The 21,579-nt window shown below is 40.2% G+C and overlaps 1 protein-coding gene across 1 annotated transcript; it reads right to left on the bottom strand.

Moving 5' to 3' along the window:
* Positions 1 to 1,536: 1,536 nt before the first annotated feature.
* LOC131953620 (uncharacterized) lies at positions 1,537 to 21,333 on the bottom strand. The gene is made up of 13 exons (XM_059316888.1): positions 21,190 to 21,333; positions 20,921 to 20,999; positions 19,835 to 19,928; positions 15,318 to 15,551; positions 13,261 to 13,398; positions 9,503 to 9,688; positions 6,537 to 6,743; positions 5,751 to 5,831; positions 4,952 to 5,263; positions 4,141 to 4,404; positions 3,240 to 3,443; positions 2,509 to 2,637; positions 1,537 to 2,156 (listed from the first exon to the last, which is right to left on the bottom strand). Exons 2-13 carry the CDS (start codon positions 20,921 to 20,923, stop codon positions 1,537 to 1,539), a joined length of 2,472 nt encoding a protein of 823 aa, XP_059172871.1. The 5' UTR covers positions 20,924 to 20,999; positions 21,190 to 21,333.
* Positions 21,334 to 21,579: the final 246 nt, after the last annotated feature.

The following is a 21,579-nucleotide window of genomic DNA, read 5'->3' as shown; positions in this document are numbered from 1 at the left end:
GGTTCTGGGCGGGTTTAGGTTCTGGGCGGGTCTAGGTTCTGGGCGGGTCTAGGTTCTGGGCGGGTCTAGGTTCTGGTCAGGTCTAGGCACTGTGCGGTACTATTAAATTCATTATAAATTGTGCATATTAATTAATTCGATTAGGCCCTATATTCATTTTTTTCTATTTAATTACTACACAAACAGCTAGAGAAAAACAAAGCAACACAGAATAAAATAGAACATGAATTTAATACAAACAACAAAGTAACATAAGACAGCCATCTGGTGCTGAGGGTTAAACATTTAGTCAACAGATATTTAGTCTAAAGATATTTAGTCAACATATATTTAGTCACGAGACATATAGTCACCAGATATTTAATCAACAGGTATTTAGTCAATAATAAATTTAGTGAATAGATATTTAGTCACTAGATATTTATTCACCAGATATTTAGTCAACATATATTTAGTCTACAGAAATTTGAATATAAATAATATTATCTTGAGATCATGGAGATTGTAATGATATAATCTACATACAAGGTTACAAGATATAAATGCTACCCTTAAATTATACACTACTAGATCTGTACATATTTGGTTGAAACACCAGCTAGAAACAATATTTTAAAACAGTACGGAAAGCAACTAGGCTTCCAGCGAAAGTGAAAGCAAAAAATATTTGAGAGCTTTTGTTTGGAAAAGAAAGTCGCTACAGTTAGCTGACTGCACTGTGTAAATCTAGTGATCTGTATCTGCTTTATCTGTAACAAACCAGGAAGTGTGGACTGTGGAAGATAATGGGAGAGATAAGTGCTCTCTGCGGGAGTTCCCCATGTCTGACTTAGGGCAGATCACTAGAGAAGGTCCTTACATAAGTGATTAGATTACATAACGGTGTGCTTGGTAAAAGGTGAGTGGAGGGGGGTGGAAGGAAATAGAATTATATAACGTGTGCTACGTAAAAGGTGGGGGGGGGTGTAGATGCAAGTCATATAATGAAGCATTTACTTGGTAGCTGTTTTTTGTCTTTCATTCTAAATTACCTTACGATTATTGTTATTTAAGAAGAATTTTGTCAAATTAATTGAGTGTATGTCCCGTTTTCTTAACGACCAATCGCAAAATGGGCGGAAGGGCGTTGGGGGAAAAGTATAAAATTAGTTTGACTTCATTTATTGACATCGTATTAACTCATGCGTTTAGCGTATGTAGGCGTTAAAAGCTTTTCTACAGTGACGCTTAGGGCACAGATTTTGTTAGCGTTCAATGATGCACACACACACACACACACACACTAAAACACAACCAGACCTTGGAGTTAGGCGTGGTTTGCCTACACCAGTGGTTCTTAACCTGGGCTCAATCTTATCCCTGGGGTTCGATGAGTCAGTCTGAGGGGTTCGGCGAAGATCAAGACAAACACCCGACTCATATCATTAGCGATCGGATTATATCAGTGCTGACGATAGAACTATTAAGAAGAGTTCGGGGAGTGCGCATTTAAAACTGGTGGGATTCAGTACCTATAAAAGGTTGAGAACCACTGATCTAAAGCCTGATATTCTCATATCCTTGGCGCGGCTTGTGTATGGACACGTAGTCCCCGTCGTCTTGCTGTGGAGCTTGTTGTAGAGCTACAGGTTCTGGTGAATGTCTCCCACTATCTCCTGTCTGAGCCACAGTTGAATCAACCTGAGGCTCCACAGGTTTCATGTCAATGTACCCAGCTTTACTGGCCAAACCCGATGAAAGAGTTTGAGAACCCTCCGGTTCTTCTGGTATCACAGTGGTAGTCTTTGGTTTATTGCTGGCAGCTCCTATGTTGGCATTAATTATTTTTACACCTGGCTTAGAGCCTGTGTGAGTTACAACATTCTCGTAGCTTTTCTTTTGTGGCAAGTCGGCCATATTGAGATTCGGCTCACTTCGCCACAATTGATCTGGCCTGTTGTTGGGCCGAAGGTTTATAATCTCGATGTGAGTGACTGGACGGGACTTGGCGGGGGGTCCAGCTTTGTGGAACTGGGGCGGGGGTTTTGTGGTGGTTGGGCTCGCCACTGTCACGTGACTTTTCTCGTCCTCTGATATCGAGATTCTCGTGTTGTCGCCATCTGTGGTGACCTCGACCTTCTGTTTGACCTGATGACGTGATGGGTCGTACTCATTTCCTGTTGATTAAAATAAAGACAAAAATAATCACGTGATCAAGGAACCCAACACATCCGTAAAGTTGATATCATATATACATTGATAACATATATACATTAAGACTGTTATTGTAATCTTGCTGGGGTTTGTAAAAGCCAAAAACCATGTTTTAAATCTCAGATCATATTATCCTGAGATCTTAGTTAGAATTAAGTGGCTGTGGTTAACTAGAGTTGGGTTATTTCAAAGTCTCACTGTCTTACACTGCATGTCTGACGTTTCGCAGAAAAGATTCACCAAAAACATATTGACTGTAGAGAGACAAACATACAATCATGACCCACGTGACGACACACCATAAAGAGTTCCTACCATCAACAACGACTTGAGTGTAGTCGTGGGGCTCGTCTTTACTTGGGGGCTTGGATTTCTCTATGATAGAAACTCTGGTCTCACCGTTAACTTTAGTGATCTCCACATTTTCTTTGTGATGGGATTCACCTGGTGTATAGAAGGTGATACATGGCAACTGATTCAACATTCTAACTCTGTAGGAGTCTACATACAATGCAATGTCTATCTCACTACCAACGAACTACAAGTTAACTACCATCTCTTCCTACCACTAACATCAACCACCAACCTACCATCTACCTACCATCACCTAACATCAACCTACCATCAACCTACCATCTACCTACACTCCACCTACCATCCACTTACAATCTACCTACTATCTACCTACCATCCACTTACTATCCACCTACCATCACCTACCATCTTACTACCATCTACCTACCATCCACCTACCATCTACCTACCATCTTACTACCATCTACCTACCATCCACCTACCATCTACCTACCATCTTACTACCATCTACCTACCATCCACCTACCATCTACCTACCATCTTACTACCATCTACCTACCATCCACCTACCATCTACCTACCATCTACTTACCATCCACTTACTATCCACCTACCATCACCTACCATCCACTTACTATCCACCTACCATCACCTACCATCCACCTACCATCCGCCTACCATCACCTACCATCCACCTACCATCACCTAACATCCACCTACCATCCACCTACCATCCAGATGAATATTATCATAGCCAGTAGGATGTCGTGTGTGTTGTTGAATATTTCTATTCCTCCCTCTCCTTTTGCATCGACAAATGACCAGCACCACAATGATGATAAGACAACCAAGTTCTACACCAAGTCCTACACCAAGTCCTACACTCAGTCCTACACCTCCTTTCTCTAGAGCCTGGTTCTTTACTGGTTCAACTTCTAGATAGATTTATATAGTCTCAGTTTATGATATTCCTAATTTAGGGGAAGGTAAGTATAGGATTTGTGTGTGGGGGGTGGGGTACTATTTGAATTCTTTGAAGACGTACTGAGATGGGGTGAAGAAATGTAACTCGGTTGGATTGATTGTTTCTTACGTTTATGTTTTTATTTAAAAATGTCTAAGGAATATAGAGACGGGGTATAGAAGGGGTTTGCTGCTACCTAATGGTGACACACAACTGCCTAGCAGTGATAAAACTACTTAAAGGTGACACACCTTAATTATGACACAACTACTTGACGGCGAAATGATTAACAAATGGTGACACAATTGACTAATGGTGACACAACAACTTAAATAATGATAAATTACCTTTTAATGACACATCTACCTAATAATGACACAACCACAAAATACTGATACAACTACCCAAAGGTAACACAAGTAAGAACTGGTGACACACCATCTAATGGTGACACACTATCTAATGGTGACACACTATCTAATGGTGACACATTATCTAATGGTGACACACAAAAAATGACTCAACTGATTCAATACACAACTATCTGATATTGACCATGAAATAGTGACACTCCTTATACGATGACACAACTACTAAATCATGACACAGGCAATCAATGCTGACACAGTTATCTAACGATGACGTAAGTAACAACTGACACAACCTACCCCTGACGCTGACTATAAACTCGACCGTCTTATTCCTGAAACACTTGAGCGTGCCTGACGCCATACACGTACAGTTGGCCTGCTGACCACTGGTCAGTGTGTGGTTGACCTGGCCAGGCCACGTGAACATACCCACACCATCACAGTCCAGAGTGGCATTTCCGGTCTCGTCTGCCACGCACGTGATGTGGATGGAGTGGTTGGACTGTACGTCATGCTCTTGGATGACCGTCCCGTTGTGTAAAAGCTGGACATCGTTTGGTCCTGGTAACATAGAACATCATCTTTTATGTGGAACATAGAACATCATCTTTCTAGTGGAACATAGAACATCATCTTTTATGTGGCTACAAGGCAACATCTTTACAGTGTTTGTTTCTGTTTAGATTATAGCTAGGGTTAAAACTAGTGTTAGGGTAATGTTAGCATTACCAGCAACACAATCTAAAACACCGTCCAACTGGATAACGTAAAAATAAAGGTAGAAGATGGGACCATCTAACAGGGAATTTGGTGATTTTATTTGTGATCACTAGTGACAACTGATAAATAATCATCGGACAGTCTTAAACACTGTCACCAGAAGATTATCGACTCCTATAAAATTTGAACGATGCTTGAAAAGTACATTTATAATAGACAAAACCAAAAATCTGTCACAATTGGAAAAGTTACAACCCCCAAAACATTCCTCATAACTTTGATAGTTTTTCTAAATAGCCAGACGTGTAAAGGACTCTGGAAGCGCCCCCCCCCCCCTCCCGGAGAAAAAAAAAGTCCGAAAGAAACAATCTGTAAAACTACAACTGACCTTGGATCTCCAATTCTCCTGTCTTGTTGGCTGGTACAGGTATATCTGGAAACATGTTGTTCCACGCCACACACCTGACGCTGTAGTTACCAGTCGAGTTCAGCGCCACCTGGTGTGGAAAGTCAACACTGGAACCCTCATGTCGGTCAAGGACGGTCGTGTTGGAGGTGACCTCCAGCTTGAAGACAAGATCTGGATGGCGGACGTTGACAGCAGTACAGTCCAGCTGTAGGAAGATGTTGGACATGTCTGGACACAGCACCATATCGTCTGCTGTTGTATTCCATGAGACTGAGACGTTTTCTGGTAGAACTAGAGACAGGGATTCTTGGTTTAGCATGTCATTTTGTCTTGAACTAAAGACGGATTTTTGGTTTAACAAGTCATTTTGTCTGGGGCTAAAGATATGGATTCTTGGTTTAACATGTTATTTGTCTGTGGCTAAATACATGGATTCTTGGTTTAACATGTCATTTGTCTGGGGCTTAAGACATGGATTCTTAGTTTAACAAGTTATTTTGTCTTGAACTAAAGACGGATTCTTGGTTTAACAAGTCATTTTGTCTGGGGCTAAAGATATGGATTCTTGGTTTAACATGTTATTTGTCTGTGGCTAAATACATGGATTCTTGGTTTAACATGTCATTTGTCTGGGGCTTAAGACATGGATTCTTGGTTTAACAAGTCTTTTTGTCTTGAACTAAACACATGGATTCTTGTTTAAAAGACATTAAAAATATCGTCACACGTCCGCAAGGCGACAAAACAAAGATGTTACTAAGGTATGTCGTTACTTTACCTGCAAACACAGGTGTAAATGTTAGAGAGTTCTGGTAACCTCCCAAACCAGAGCAGACGCGACAACTAAAGTTCTGTGGCACTGGGGGAGAAATGTAGCATTGAAGTTAGATTTACAATTTACACTGAGAGGTGTTACTTTAACATACTTAGGCTCACATTAGGCATCAAAAGATTAGTTTGATATTTATTGGATAGTTGTATGACACTATACAACTTTAATTAATTAACTAACTTTAAATCAATGTTTAGAAATATTCTGTTAGATACCTAACTTTTAGTATGTTGAGTTGTTAACGTTTTTTTGTTTGTTATTACAAATGTTTCGGTATTGAATTCGATTTTTTATTCTATAAGTTATTTTGATATATAAAATTGATAGTTACATTATTACGTTTTTTGTTTTTGGGGTGTAAAGTTAACTATATTTTCTCAAAATAATTTTAATATGTGGAGTTAATTATTTTACTCTCACAATTATTCGGGAATGTAAAGTTGACAGTTTTATTCTCACAACTATTCTGGTACATAAAGTTGATAGTTTTATTCTCACAATTATTCTGGTATATAAAGTTGATAGTTTTATTCTCACAATTATTCTGGTATATAAAGTTGATAGTTTTATTCTCACAATTATTCTGGTATGTAAAGTTAACTATTTTATTCTCACAATTATTCTGGTATGTAAAGTTGATAGTTTTATTCTCACAATTATTCTGGTATGTAAATTTAACTATTTTATTCTCACAATTATTCTGGTATGTAAATTTAACTATTTTATTCTCACAATTATTCTGGTATGTAAAGTTGACAGTTTTATCCACTTGACAGTTGTCAATGTTGACGTGACACACATTGTCCCACGTGACACAGCCCGGGGGTGAGCCCGGACGGTCCAACTTGCACGTGCATGAGGCGTTGGACTGTGGGTGGATGGTCGTGTTGTTGACGTGAGTACCACTGGGACAGTTCACCAAGCTGTGCTCAGGTAGTGCTGGACAAGACAGTCACGTGATGGTGTGATTCAAATGTTGGCAGTCACGTGATGGTATGATTCAAATGTTGGCAGTCACGTGATGGTATGATTCAAATGTTGGCAGTCACGTGATGGTATGATTCAAATGTTGGCAGTCACGTGATGGTATGATTCAAATGTTGGCAGTCACGTGATGGTATGATTCAAATGTTGGCAGTCACGTGATGGTATGATTCAAATGTTGGCAGTCACGTGATGGTATGATTCAAATGTTGGCAGTCACATGATGGTATGATTCAATGTTGGCAGTCACGTGATGGTATGATTCAAATGTTAGCAGTCACGTGATGGTATGATTCAAATGTTGGCAGTCAGGTGATGGTATGATTCAAATGTTGGCAGTCACGTGATGGTATGATTCAAATGTTGGCAGTCACGTGATGGTATGATTCAAATGTTGGCAGTCACGTGATGGTATGATTCAAATGTTGGCAGTCACGTGATGGTATGATTCAAATGTTGGCAGTCACGTGATGGTATGATTCAAATGTTGGCAGTCACGTAATGGTATGATTCAAATGTTGGCAGTCACGTGATGGTATGATTCAAATGTTGGCAGTCACGTGATGGTATGATTCAAATGTTAGCAGTCACGTGATGGTATGATTCAAATGTTGGCAGTCAGGTGATGGTATGATTCAAATGTTGGCAGTCACGTGATGGTATGATTCAAATGTTGGCAGTCACGTGATGGTATGATTCAAATGTTAGCAGTCACGTGATGGTATGATTCAAATGTTGGCAGTCAGGTGATGGTATGATTCAAATGTTGGCAGTCACGTGATGGTATGATTCAAATGTTGGCAGTCACGTGATGGTATGATTCAAATGTTGGCAGTCACGTGATGGTATGATTCAAATGTTGGCAGTCACGTGATGGTATGATTCAAATGTTGGCAGTCACGTGATGGTATGATTCAAATGTTGGCAGTCACGTGATGGTATGATTCAAATGTTGGCAGTCACGTGATGGTATGATTCAAATGTTGGCAGTCACGTGATTATATGATTCAAATGTTGGCAGTCACATGATGGTATGATTCAAATGTTGGCAGTCACGTGATGGTATGATTCAAATGTTGGCAGTCACGTGATGGAATGATTCAAATGTTGGCAGTCACGTGATGGTATGATTCAAATGTTGGCAGTCACGTTTTGGTATGATTCAAATGTTGGCAGTCACGTGATGGTATGATTCAAATGTTGGCAGTCACGTGATGGTATGATTCAAATGTTGGCAGTCACGTGATGGTATGATTCAAATGTTGGCAGTCACGTGATGGTATGATTCAAATGTTGGCAGTCACGTGATGGTATGATTCAAATGTTGGCAGTCACATGATGGTATGATTCAAATGTTGGCAGTCACGTGATGGTATGATTCAAATGTTGGCAGTCACGTGATGGTATGATTCAAATGTTGGCAGTCACGTGATGGTATGATTCAAATGTTGGCAGTCACGTGATGGTATGATTCAAATGTTGGCAGTCACGTGATGGTATGATTCAAATGTTGGCAGTCACGTGATGGTATGATTCAAATGTTAGCAGTCACGTGATGGTATGATTCAAATGTTGGCAGTCACGTGATGGTATGATTCAAATGTTGGCAGTCACGTGATGGTATGATTCAAATGTGGGCAGTCACGTGATGGTATGATTCAAATGTTGGCAGTCACGTGATGGTATGATACAAATGTTGGCAGTCACGTGATGGTATGATTCAAATGTTGGCAGTCACGTGATGGTATGATTCAAATGTGGGCAGTCACGTGATGGTATGATTCAAATGTTGGCAGTCACGTGATGGTATGATTCAAATGTTGGCAGTCACGTGATGGTATGATACAAATGTTGGCAGTCACGTGATGGTATGATTCAAATGTGGGCAGTCACGTGATGGTATGATTCAAATGTTGGCAGTCACGTGATGGTATGATTCAAATGTTGGCAGTCACGTGATGGTATGATTCAAATGTTGGCAGTCACGTGATGGTATGATTCAAATGTTGGCAGTCACGTGATGGTATGATTCAAATGTTGGCAGTCACGTGATGGTATGATTCAAATGTTGGCAGTCACGTGATGGTATGATTCAAATGTTGGCAGTCACGTGATGGTATGATACAAATGTTGGCAGTCACGTGATGGTATGATTCAAATGTGGGCAGTCACGTGATGGTATGATTCAAATGTTGGCAGTCACGTGATGGTATGATTCAAATGTTGGCAGTCACGTGATGGTATGATTCAAATGTTGGCAGTCACGTGATGGTATGATTCAAATGTTGGCAGTCACGTGATGGTATGATTCAAATGTTGGCAGTCACGTGATGGTATGATTCAAATGTTGGCAGTCACGTGATGATGAAAAGTTGCCAGTGCAAGCATACACACATCAAATATCAAACAAGACTTGCATCACACAGATGCAACAGGAGACACATTCACATGTCCATTTTTTTTAAAATGACATTAAAAATACGAAATAAACAGCCCCCTCCCCCACCCCCAACTCTCCTCCCAGGAGTCGTTCAAGGACGACTGCTAAAAACTTGGCCGTCTTCATCAGGGAATTGAAAACTTGTGAATTTTCACATCGGTAAAAACATGTGATTTACACAGATCAAAACATGTGATTTTCAGATATCAAATCATGTGACACATATATAAATATGGGTAGAAACATATGACATATATTAAATCACGTGACTTACCCAGATGAACTTGGACAGTGGTAGCCTCTCCCTGTATCCGTACATCGGGTCTGACGTCACTGTACCACGTGATGTTAAAAGTTTTCAAACCTTTAGACAGGTTGAGCAGTGGCAGAGAGAAGTTGCACCAAATGTCAGAGGGGGACACTCGCTCCAGGTTTGTGTTCTGGGGATGTGAGGCATGTGCTCATTGTAAACACTGGTGGTGATCATGTGACATTGGTGGCGATCATGTGACATTGGTGGTGATCATGTGACATACTTAATGTAAACATTGGTGGTGATCATGGGACATACTTAATGTAAACATTGGTGGCGATTATTTGACACACGAGAAAAATGGCCCGTTGAGGAAGGATACACCGGGCGCTAGGTTGATAGTGCTGTCTCTTTTCTCTAAACAAAAACCACCCCCCCCCCACACACACCACCCCCCCCCACCCCCCACCCACCCCACCCCCCCCAAAAAAAAGCATGTCTACCGTCCCATTCAACAAAATATAATTATATACTTTTTCCAGTGTCCGCCCCCTCCCCGAAAATTCTACCCCCGCCCCCGAAAATTTCAAGTACCCCCACCCCTCTCCGGGGAGGAAAAAGTCTAAATTAACCCCCCCCCCCACTCACCCCCCATCCCCCCCCACACACCCCCCCTCCCCCCACCCCCCACCCACAACCCCCCCCCCCCCCCTAAAAAAACATGTCTACCGTCCCATTCAACGAAATATAATTATATACTTTTTCCAGTGTCCGCCCCTCCCCGAAAATTCTACCCCCGCCCCCGAAAATTTCAAGTACCCCCCACCCCTCTCCGGGGAGGAAAAAGTCTAAATTAAAACCACCCCCCCACTCAACCCCCCCCCCACCCCCACCCCCCTCAGACGTTCTTACGCGGGGGTGGGGCTTCGCCTCTACCCGAAGAATTGTATGCAAGAAACTCTTCACGCAAACCATTTAGATTAGACAACATTTCCTTTTTTTCAATGTTTCAATGACGTCATTACATTACTGTGTGCACTCTCTGGTTTGAGATTATGTTCTACTCTACGCTAAATGTGTCGACGTCATATTTCGTTTTTCGAATTACTGTGCAGGTTTTTAAATTCCTTGTGTTTTCTCTAGAGCGTTCTTGTCAGACAGATAGATAGATAGAGAGACAGCGAAACTATTATTATAGACGAGAAAAATGGCCCGTTGAGGAAGGATACACCGGGCGCTAGCTTGATAGTGCTGTCTCTTTTCTCTAAACTAAAACCAACCCACCCCCCCCCCCCACACACACCACCCCCACCCCACCCCACACACCGCCCCCCCCCCACACACACCACCCCCCCACCCCTCCACCCCCTCCCCAAAAAAAAAACATGCCTACCGTCCCATTCAACGAAATATAATTATATACTTTTTCCAGTGTCCGCCCCTTCCCCGAAAATTCTACCCCCGCCCCCGAAAATTTCAAGTACCCCCACCCCTCTCTGGGGAGGAAAAAGTCTAAACTAAAACCACCCCACCCCCCACACACACCACCCCCCACCCCCCACACACACCACCCCCCCACCCCCCCCCCACCCCCCCCCCCCCCAAAAAAACATGTCTACCGTCCCATTCAACGAAATATAATTATATACTTTTTCCAGTGTCCGCCCCCTCCCCGAGGGGGGGGGGGGGGCTCAGACGTTCTTACGCGGGGGGTGGGGCTTCGCCCCTAACCGAAGAATTGTATGCAAGAAACTCTTCACGCAAACCATTAAGATTAGACAACATTTCCTTTTTATTCAATGTTAACGCGAAAATCAATGACGTCATATAACTTTGAGCACTCTCTGGGTTTGAGATTATTTTCTACTCTGTGCGCTAAATGTGTCGACGTCATATTTCGTTTTTCGAATTACTGTGCATGTTTTTAAATTGCTTGTGTTTTCTCTAGAGCGTTCTTGTCAGACAGAGCGTTCTTGTCAGATACACAGACAGCGAAACTATTAGTATTAATGACCCACTTTCTCCACTTATTCGGAGAACATGTCTGAAAAGAACCGTGCATGCGACCACTCTTTGCCTTGACTAAGTAAGTTCACGTAAAGACAGCTGGACAGAAATCTGACCACTGGCCAAAACGTTAGTGCTACAGAAATGTAATTCATAACGTGCTGGTGTAGCCTTACAAAGTTTTTCTTGCTGAAGTCATACTTGTACAAGTCTTACTGAAGTCATACTTGTACAAGTCTTACTGAAGTCATACTTGTACAAAATGAATAGCACTTCAAGTATTTTATTTATGAACTTGGTTTGAAATGATTTTTTTTTTTAAATTTAAATATTGAAAAGCTAAGTTCTTTTAAGAACTCTTCAATATGTAAGTTAAAATCGTTCAATTATCCATGTCAATAATAATAAATGGGGTGTGGGGGGGGGGGGGGGGAAACCTGGTGTTTGTCATCTAACTTAGCGGATGCCATTTCATTATCGCCTTTCTTCGTTCGTGTCCAAGATAACGTAGCAGATGAAGTAGAGTTAATCTGTTTTAAAGACCATGGTATACATAACCTGGTCGGCATTATGCCCAGCCGTCAGAGTTACCTAACTTGAGTCAGTTACCCATTAGGGCAGGGTAGACTCTGGAATGTTCTACACACTAGTGCCCGAGAACCGATCTAGAGACTTCTGTGTAAGTAGTCGTGATGCCTACTATCCGACCACGCCATACCATCTATGCCATTTAGTACTTTAAAAAACAACTAAACACAAGGAAGCTAAACATCAGTTGAGATTAATCTCAGGAAACTGTAAATATTTTCTGTGACCGGAAGTAACAGACAGCTATACAGTTGGTAAATGTTGATCCAAGGTGAAGGGCAATAAATTATTTGAACAGCTCTTGAAAGCGTTTGATACCCGCAGAACTAGGCATTATACGGGATAGTGAAAAAGACACAAAAGGACAATATAACACTATTAACACGTATGGTATATGTTCGACAGACAGACGATAATAAAGATATACCCTTGACATTATATACAATCTTACCTGTATTTGTATAAGGACATTACCTGGAGCTGTATAAGACATTACCTGGAGCTGTATAAGACATTACCTGGAGCTGTATAAGACATTACCTGGAGCTGTATAAGACATTACCTGGAGCTGTATAAGACATTACCTGAACATTACCTGGAGCTGTATAAGACATTACCTGGACATTACCTGGAGCTGTATAAGACATTACCTGGAGCTGTATAAGACATTACCTGGAGCTGCATAAGACATTACCTGGAGTTGTATAAGGCATTACCTGGAGCTGTATAAGACATTACCTGGAGCTGTATAAGACATTACCTGGAGCTGTATAAGACATTACCTGTAGCTGTATAAGACATTACCTGGAGCTGTATAAGATATTAACTGGACTTGTATAAGGCATTACCTGGAGTTGTATAAGGCATTACCTGGAGCTGTATAAGACATTACCTGGAGCTGTATAAGACATTACCTGGAGCTGTATAAGACATTACCTGGAGCTGTATAAGACATTACCTGGAGCTGTATGAGACATTACCTGAACATTACCTGGAGCTGTATAAGACATTACCTGTATTTGTATAAGACATTACCTGGAGCTGTATAAGACATTACCTGGAGCTGTATAAGACATTACCTGGAACTGTATAAGACATTACCTGAAGCTGTATAAGGCATTACCTGGAGCTGTATAAGACATGTTGTGTTGGGGAATGTGTCTTGGAGCTGTATAAGACATTACCTGGAGCTGTATAAGACATTACCTGGAGCTGTATAAGACATGTTGTGTTGGGGAATGAGTCTTGGAGCTGGCACCGGATGTCCAGAGTTTTGCTGCTGAAGGTTGGTGTGTTGTTGCAGGCCAGAGCTCTGTGGCTGTCTGCAATACACGGACCTTGGTCAATGTAGGTCATCTTAAATGGACGTTGGTCAATGTAGGTCATCTTACATGGACCTTGGTCAGTTTAGGTCATCTTACATGGACCTTGGTCAATGTAGGTCATCTTACATGGACCTTGGTCAATGTAGGTCTTCTTACATGTACCTTGGTCAATGTAGGTCTTCTTACATGTACCTTGGTCAATGTAGGTCTTCCTACATGTACCTTGGTCAATGTAGGTCTTCTTACATGTACCTTGGTCAATGTAGGTCTTCTTACATGTACCTTGGTCAATGTAGGTCTTCTTACATGTACCTTGGTCAATGTAGGTCTTCTTACATGTACCTTGGTCAATGTAGGTCTTCTTACATGTACCTTGGTCAATGTAGGTCTTCTTACATGTACCTTGGTCAATGTAGGTCTTCTTACATGTACCTTGGTCAATGTAGGTCTTCTTACATGTACCTTGGTCAATGTAGGTCTTCTTACATGTACCTTGGTCAATGTAGGTCTTCTTACATGTACCTTGGTCAATGTAGGTCTTCTTACATGTACCTTGGTCAATGTAGGTCTTCTTACATGTACCTTGGTCAATGTAGGTCTTCTTACATGTACCTTGGTCAATGTAGGTCTTCTTACATGGACCTTGGTCAATGTAGGTCATCTTACATGGACCTTGGTCAATGTAGGTCAGCTTACATGGACCTTGGTCAATGTAGGTCATCTTACATGGACCTTGGTCAATGTAGGTCATCTTACATGGACCTTGGTCAATGTAGGTCATCTTACATAGACCTTGGTCAATGTAGGTCATCTTACATGGACCTTGGTCAATGTAGGTCATCTTACATGGACGTTGGTCAATGTAGGTCATCTTACACTTGGCCAGTGACCTACATTGCTGTTTACATCTATGTGGTCACTGTGTTTGTTTAAAATAAAACTTAAATCTACATGCAGCTAAGCAGATTACACGGAGACTAGACGGAGTTGCTTTAGACTACACGGAGACTAGACAGAAATTCTTTAAACTACACAGAGATTTGACTGTGTTTATATAGGCAGCATAAAAACAACATGAACTTTCCGTATGCTACTAGACCTTCAATTGCTTAGATAAGTAAAATCAAAATTAAATCGAGTAAAAGAATACCAGTAATAATGTGTAAAAAATAAATAAACTACCAAAATAAAATACTTTTTAGTTTAAGTTTATTTTTTACTTTCTCGTATATACGAAGTATAGAGAAAGTCTTGTAATCGTGCAAAAAAAATCGAGATTTTTACAAATCTCGACGTTTTACACCTCACTGATACGGAAAAACATAATTTTGCAATCTTGTCCGTATGTCTGTCTGTGTGTTTGTCTGTGTGTCTGTCTGTCTGTCTGTGTGTAAACACGATAACTTGAGTACCGTTAGAGCTAGGTTGATGAAATTTCATATATAAGTATTTTATAAAAATCGTAGATCCTGATCAACTTTTGAGCGATTTCCGATAAACGGAAATGGTACTTTTTTTACTTTGAACTTTTCAAAATCCTATAACTTGAGTACTATTTCAGATAGATAAATGAAATTTGACATCTAAGTAAAAGATCTAATTCTCTACCTTCTGTCGAATTTTGAGTAATTTCCGTTGACCGAAAGTACTAATTTACGCTATTTCCGATTTCTCAAAAAACGCATCTAATTTTATAAAGTACTAATAATATTGTTCACTAATATGCACATTTTGTTTTGGCGTTCGGCTTGGTGTGCAATTCTTTTTTCTATGAGATTCTATTCTATTTTTAAAAGTTTAAGTAATTAAAAATTATGTCTATACTCCAAGTCATAGAAGAATATTCAAGAAAGTTTAGGGGAGATCACTCCCGGTTTATTTTAAATGAAAAAGAAATGATGACGAGTGGATCTTACATTTACAGATGAGGTAGTGGTCAGTGGGGTCAGGAGTGACGTCCTGCGTCTCATTATCCGGTGTCTTCAGGTCGGTGAAAACATAGCCAAAGATTTGGTACTGGGGTAGGGTCGTGTTTGTGTCACATGACCCCAGGGTAGAGATGTCGGCACAAAAACAGGTGCTGGGGGTCAGGTCTTGACTGCAGGACAGTAGAGTTGACGTGTTGTCGTGTGGTGTACAGGAATCAATGGCTGGGGACATGTATTACACATTAATGGCTGGGGACATGTGTTACACATTAATGTCTGGGAACATGTGTTACACATTAATGGCTGGGGACATGTGTTACACATTAATTGCTAGAAACATGTGTTACACATTAATGGCTGGGAACATGTGTTACACATTAATGGCTGGGGACATATGTTACACATTAATGGCTGGGGACATGTGTTACACATTAATGGCTGGGGACATGTGTTACACATTAATGTCTGGGAACATGTGTTACACATTAATGGCTGGGAACATGTGTTACACATTAATGGCTAGAAACATGTGGTACACATTAATGGCTGGGAACATGTGTTACACATTAATGGCTGGGGACATGTGTTACACATTAATGGCTGGGAACATGTGTTACACATTAATGGCTAGAAACATGTGTTACACATTAATGGCTGGGAACATGTGTTACACATTAATGGATAGGAACATGTGTTACACATTAATGGGTGTGGATATGTGTTACACATTAATGGCTGGGAACATGTGTTACACATTAATGGATAGGAACATGTGTTACACATTAATGGATAGGAACATGTGTTACACATTAATGGCTGGGAACATGTGTTACACATTAATGAATAGGAACATGTGTTACACATTAATGGATAGGAACATGTGTTACACATTAATGGTTGGGGGCATGTGTTACACATTAATGGATAGGAACATGTGTTACACATTAATGGCTGGGAACATGTGTTACACATTAATGGTTGGGGGCATGTGTTACACATTAATGGATAGGAACATGTGTTACACATTAATGGCTGGGAACATGTGTTACACATTAATGGCTAGAAACATGTGTTACACATTAATGGTTGGGGGCATGTGTTACACATTAATGGTTGGGGGCATGTGTTACACATTAATGGCTGGGAACATGTGTTACACATTAATGGATAGGAACATGTGTTACACATTAATGGATAGGAACATGTGTTACACATTAATGGTTGGGGGCATGTGTTACACATTAATGGCTGGGAACATGTGTTACACATTAATGGATAGGAACATGTGTTACACATTAATGGATAGGAACATGTGTTACACATTAATGGCTGGGGACATGTGTTACACATTAATGGGTGTGGACATGTGTTACACATTAATGGGTGTGGACATGTGTTACACATTAATGGCTGGGAACATGTGTTACACATTAATGGATAGGAACATGTGTTACACATTAATGGATAGGAACATGTGTTACACATTAATGGTTGGGGGCATGTGTTACACATTAATGGCTGGGAACATGTGTTACACATTAATGGCTGGGAACATGTGTTACACATTAATGGATAGGAACATGTGTTACACATTAATGGTTGGGGGCATGTGTTACACATTAATGGCTGGGAACATGTGTTACACATTAATGGCTGGGAACATGTGTTACACATTAATGGATAGGAACATGTGTTACACATTAATGGTTGGGGGCATGTGTTACACATTAATGGCTGGGAACATGTGTTACACATTAATGGGTGTGGACATGTGTTACACATTAATGGCTGGGAACATGTGTTACACATTAATGGCTGGGAACATGTGTTACACATTAATGGCTGGGAACATGTGTTACACATTAATGGCTGGGAACATGTGTTACACATTAATGGGTGTGGACATGTGTTACACATTAATGGGTGTGGACATGTGTTACACATTAATGACGGGGGGACAGAAGGGAGGGTTTGTGTGGCGTCTTCCCAATACTTCGAGCCTTAGGAGGCGCCAACATGTATTTCCAAAAAGCTCATTTTGAGCTGCATTACAAAATAGTACATTGTGGATATTAAGAAATAGACTGCTACACAATCGAACGAAATTATCTGACTGTTGTATTCATTGTTTTGTGTAACAACAAAGTAAATTATGTTAACAGTTAGTGTACAATTATTCTTACTCATTATAGTCTGGGGACATCACAACACATCAGAAAATGGGGGAAATATACATGCATTACAGAAAACATCAAAATATCTTCATGTTTTATTCATCTATATCTTATAATGGATCGATTCTCAGAAATAATATCAGTGATACATTGTAGGTAATTGTAAAGTATCTTTAAGTTTTGTTTACCCCCACTTTGATGTTAACAACGAACTATTATCGTCACAGTTTTGGGTTCCTAAACAACTACTTCAATACCCACAATTCAACAACTTCAAGAACAACACTGCTGTTATGACACTGACATTATAGCACTGACATTATCACACTTTCACAGCCGAGGCTATTCAAAAATTCAAATTGACCATTTCAAAGGAAGGCTATACAAACCTAAATGTAACAATTTCAAACCTAGGCTATACTAACCTAAATGTAGCAATTTCAAACCTAGGCTATACAAACCTATATGTAACAATTTCAAACCTAGGCTATACAAACCTATATGTAAGAATTTCAAACCTACGCTATATAAACCTATATGTAACAATTTCAAACCTAGACTATACAAACCTATATGTAACAATTTCAAACCTAGGCTATACAAACCTATATGTAACAATTTCAAACCTAGGCTATACAAACCTATATGTAACAATTTCAAACCTAGGCTATACAAACCTATATGTAACAATTTCAGACCTAGGCTATACAAACCTAAATGTAACAATTTCAAACCTAGGCTATACAAACCTATATGTAACAATTTCAAACCTAGGCTATACAAACCTATATGTAACAATTTCTGTAACATTAGCAAGTGGGCGTGTAGTTCTACCCGAGACGAGGAAGTAGAAATGTCAAAAGAGATTCTCACAGTACATTGATTTCACATAGACCAGTTCGTGTGTTACATTGATTATATATGGTCTTGCATTTTAAAAAAACATATCGTCAAATCAAAATACATTCAGTTATAGACAGGGAAGTTGATTAACTTACACCGACCAGAAAAGCCTAGGCAAACACATACATGTAGGCTAACAAGGTAACGTCGTTGGTCTGTTCAGACACTTGTCATCCTAGGCTAAATCAAGTCCACCAGCCCCCCCCCCCCCCCCCAACAAACAATTTCTATGTTTATATAAACCATGACTCTAACAAACGGCTGAATAGCTGAATACTCGACATAACATTTACCTCTGGCGCTGGGAATAAAATATGCGTGCAACTTCCAAATTATTTAAACAATTTACATCAGTAGGAATATCACATGCTATACACTACAGGTCGAATAAAACAAACCCCCCTCCCAATAGAAGCACATGTACACGTAGTTTCAAACCAACACACGGATCTACTTACAGATACCAACATTGACAAGATCTACTTACAGACACCAACATTGACACCATCTACTTACAGACACCAACATTGACACGATCTACTTACATACACCAACATTGACAAGATCTACTTACAGACACCAACATTGACACCATCTACTTACAGACACCAACATTGACACGATCTACTTACAGACACCAACATTGACATCATCTACTTGCAGACACCAACATTGACAAGATCTACTTCAGACACCAACATTGACACCATCTACTTACAGACACTAACATTGACACCATCTACTTACAGACACCAACATTGAGACCATCTACTTACAGACACCAACATTGACACGATCTACTTACAGACACCAACATTGACATCATCTACTTGCAGACACCAACATTGACACGATCTACTTACATACACCAACATTGACACGATCTACTTACAGACACCAACATTGACACCATCTACTTACAGACACCAACATTGACACGATCTACTTACAGACACCAACATTGACATCATCTACTTGCAGACACCAACATTGACAAGATCTACTTCAGACACCAACATTGACACCATCTACTTACAGACACTAACATTGACACCATCTACTTACAGACACCAACATTGACACCATCTACTTACAGACACCAACATTGACACGATCTACTTACAGACACCAACATTGACACGATCTACTTACATACACCAACATTGACACGATCTACTTACAGACACCAACATTGACACGATCTACTTACATACACCAACATTGACACGATCTACTTACATACACGATCTACTTACATACACGATCTACTTACAGACACCAACATTGACACCATCTACTTACATACACGATCTACTTACATACACGATCTACTTACAGACACCAACATTGACACCATCTACTTACATACACGATCTACTTACATACACGATCTACTTACAGACACCAACATTGACACCATCTACTTACAGACACCAACATTGACAGAGATACTCCAAACTGTGAACACAACCAAAAGTTGTTGTCGTGCTGTCGGGTGGATGCTGTTGTACAGCATAGGACGCTTAAATAAACACAGAGAATGTTGCACTTAAATTAAACTTAATGTTAAACAAAAACAGAGAATGTTGCCGTGATAAATCTGGTACAATGGAGACTAATTAGAGGATATGTAAAATAACAGTGACGTCACTAGGTTAGGTCAGACCAGGTGTGGTCACTCTGTGTGTCAACCCCCCCCCCCCCCCCACTATCACATACTGCAGACCATTTGGTGCCCGGCTGTTTCATATACAACTAACTACACTTTCTAAATGTGTCTACAAATTTTAGCTCGTAAACAAGGTTGTTTTTCACACGTATAAAAAAAATAAGCTTGATTTATCGTCTGCACTTTTTGCTTCGTTATAGGTCGAAACTTTCGATCAAAATTAAAAAGTTTTACCGAACTGATTTGTTTCAAACTGAAAACGTTTATCTAGCGTCAATTCAATGCCATGTGGCATTAGCTTTGACATCACCAGATCTTTAATTAATTAAATTTCAATATTGATTGGGGTCGGCGTGGTCGAGTCGGTAAAGCTCATGGTTGCTAAAACCGAAAAGTCTCGAGTACGAACCCTCGGGCAGATGAGGCTCGTTAGCTGGCGACAGCCACTCTTCTAGGAGAGACAACTCCAAAATTAAAACTACTGCTGCCCTGTGGTTTGCTCTTGGTTGGACAACGGCTATGGAAGCAAATCCAAAAAGAAAAGCAGGCTGAAATCGGAGTCAATGGCCTCAATGGCGCATAACAAGTTGACACGTAACGCTTAATTGTGTTGGAGGCGTGGTCGAGTCGGCAAAAAGCTCATGGTTGATAAATTCGAACAAAGTCTCGAGTTCAAACCCACTGGCAGATAAATCTCAATCCCCCTTCAATACTAATAATTAAGAACGAAGAAGAAGAAGACAATATTGATTATTAGGTAATCAACTTTTGTAAAAATTAAAGCGAACTGTATAATATCTTGAAATACTATCATTGCTGAGTACTTAAATTTGCTGAGCACCTACCATGTTAGTACTTTGTCACATATCCATTTTGTTTTTACCGCCTTTAATCGTCTGCAATGACTCAAAGATCAACACATATCTATAATAAAAAGTTATATGTTATTCGATTATACAATGATAAAAACTTACTTGATTATTACTTTTGCAGGAAAAATCATATGTCACCAAAATGTAAATGTGTCTAAATTATAGCCTAATTATGAAATTGTATATACTACGGTAATTAGTAAAATTGTATCAATTGTTACAAAATTATAGACAGGCCTAACCTGGACTAAACCTCACCCTCCAGTGAATGCATGACATGAGAAAAATGCGGCAAGTAGACACCAACATTACCTGTCGAAACCGTAATTAAATCACACAAGTAAAGAAAGTCTAGTAGGATTTCATGTGATCCTAGACCATGTAACATTTGGATGGTGTTGGGATTCAAAAGAAACTTGAAAACAGGTTTTGGGTGGGTGGGGGTAGGGGAGGGTAGGGGGGGGGGGGTCTACTCGTTCTGCGGCCTTCTTTAGGACTGGCTAAAATTTCTTATTTCACCGCGGCGGGATTCAATAGTAAGTACCGGTATGTAAACATGTAGGTGTATGAGTTACCGTTTTCTACCCGTTTTGATTCTTTGCAGAGTAAAGAAAGGGAGGAAACTAATAATA

This window comes from Physella acuta, unplaced genomic scaffold (assembly GCF_028476545.2).
Source record: "Physella acuta isolate Inbredline_101_S28 unplaced genomic scaffold, ASM2847654v3 ptg000934l, whole genome shotgun sequence".
NCBI classification, from domain to species: domain Eukaryota; kingdom Metazoa; phylum Mollusca; class Gastropoda; family Physidae; genus Physella; species Physella acuta.
The sequence above is the reverse complement of the archived record's forward strand: the minus strand, read 5'-3'. Positions and strand labels throughout refer to the sequence as shown.

What these genes read in the sequence shown, in the direction of transcription:
- LOC131953620 (XM_059316888.1), bottom strand. An exon ending in CACTGTCCAAGTTCATCTGG is followed by an intron (nt 6,744 to 9,502) that starts GTAAGTCACGTG and finishes TGTCTTGTCCAG; the next exon opens with CACTACCTGAGCACAGCTTG. An exon ending in AGGAGAATTGGAGATCCAAG is followed by an intron (nt 4,405 to 4,951) that starts GTCAGTTGTAGT and finishes CTATGTTACCAG; the next exon opens with GACCAAACGATGTCCAGCTT.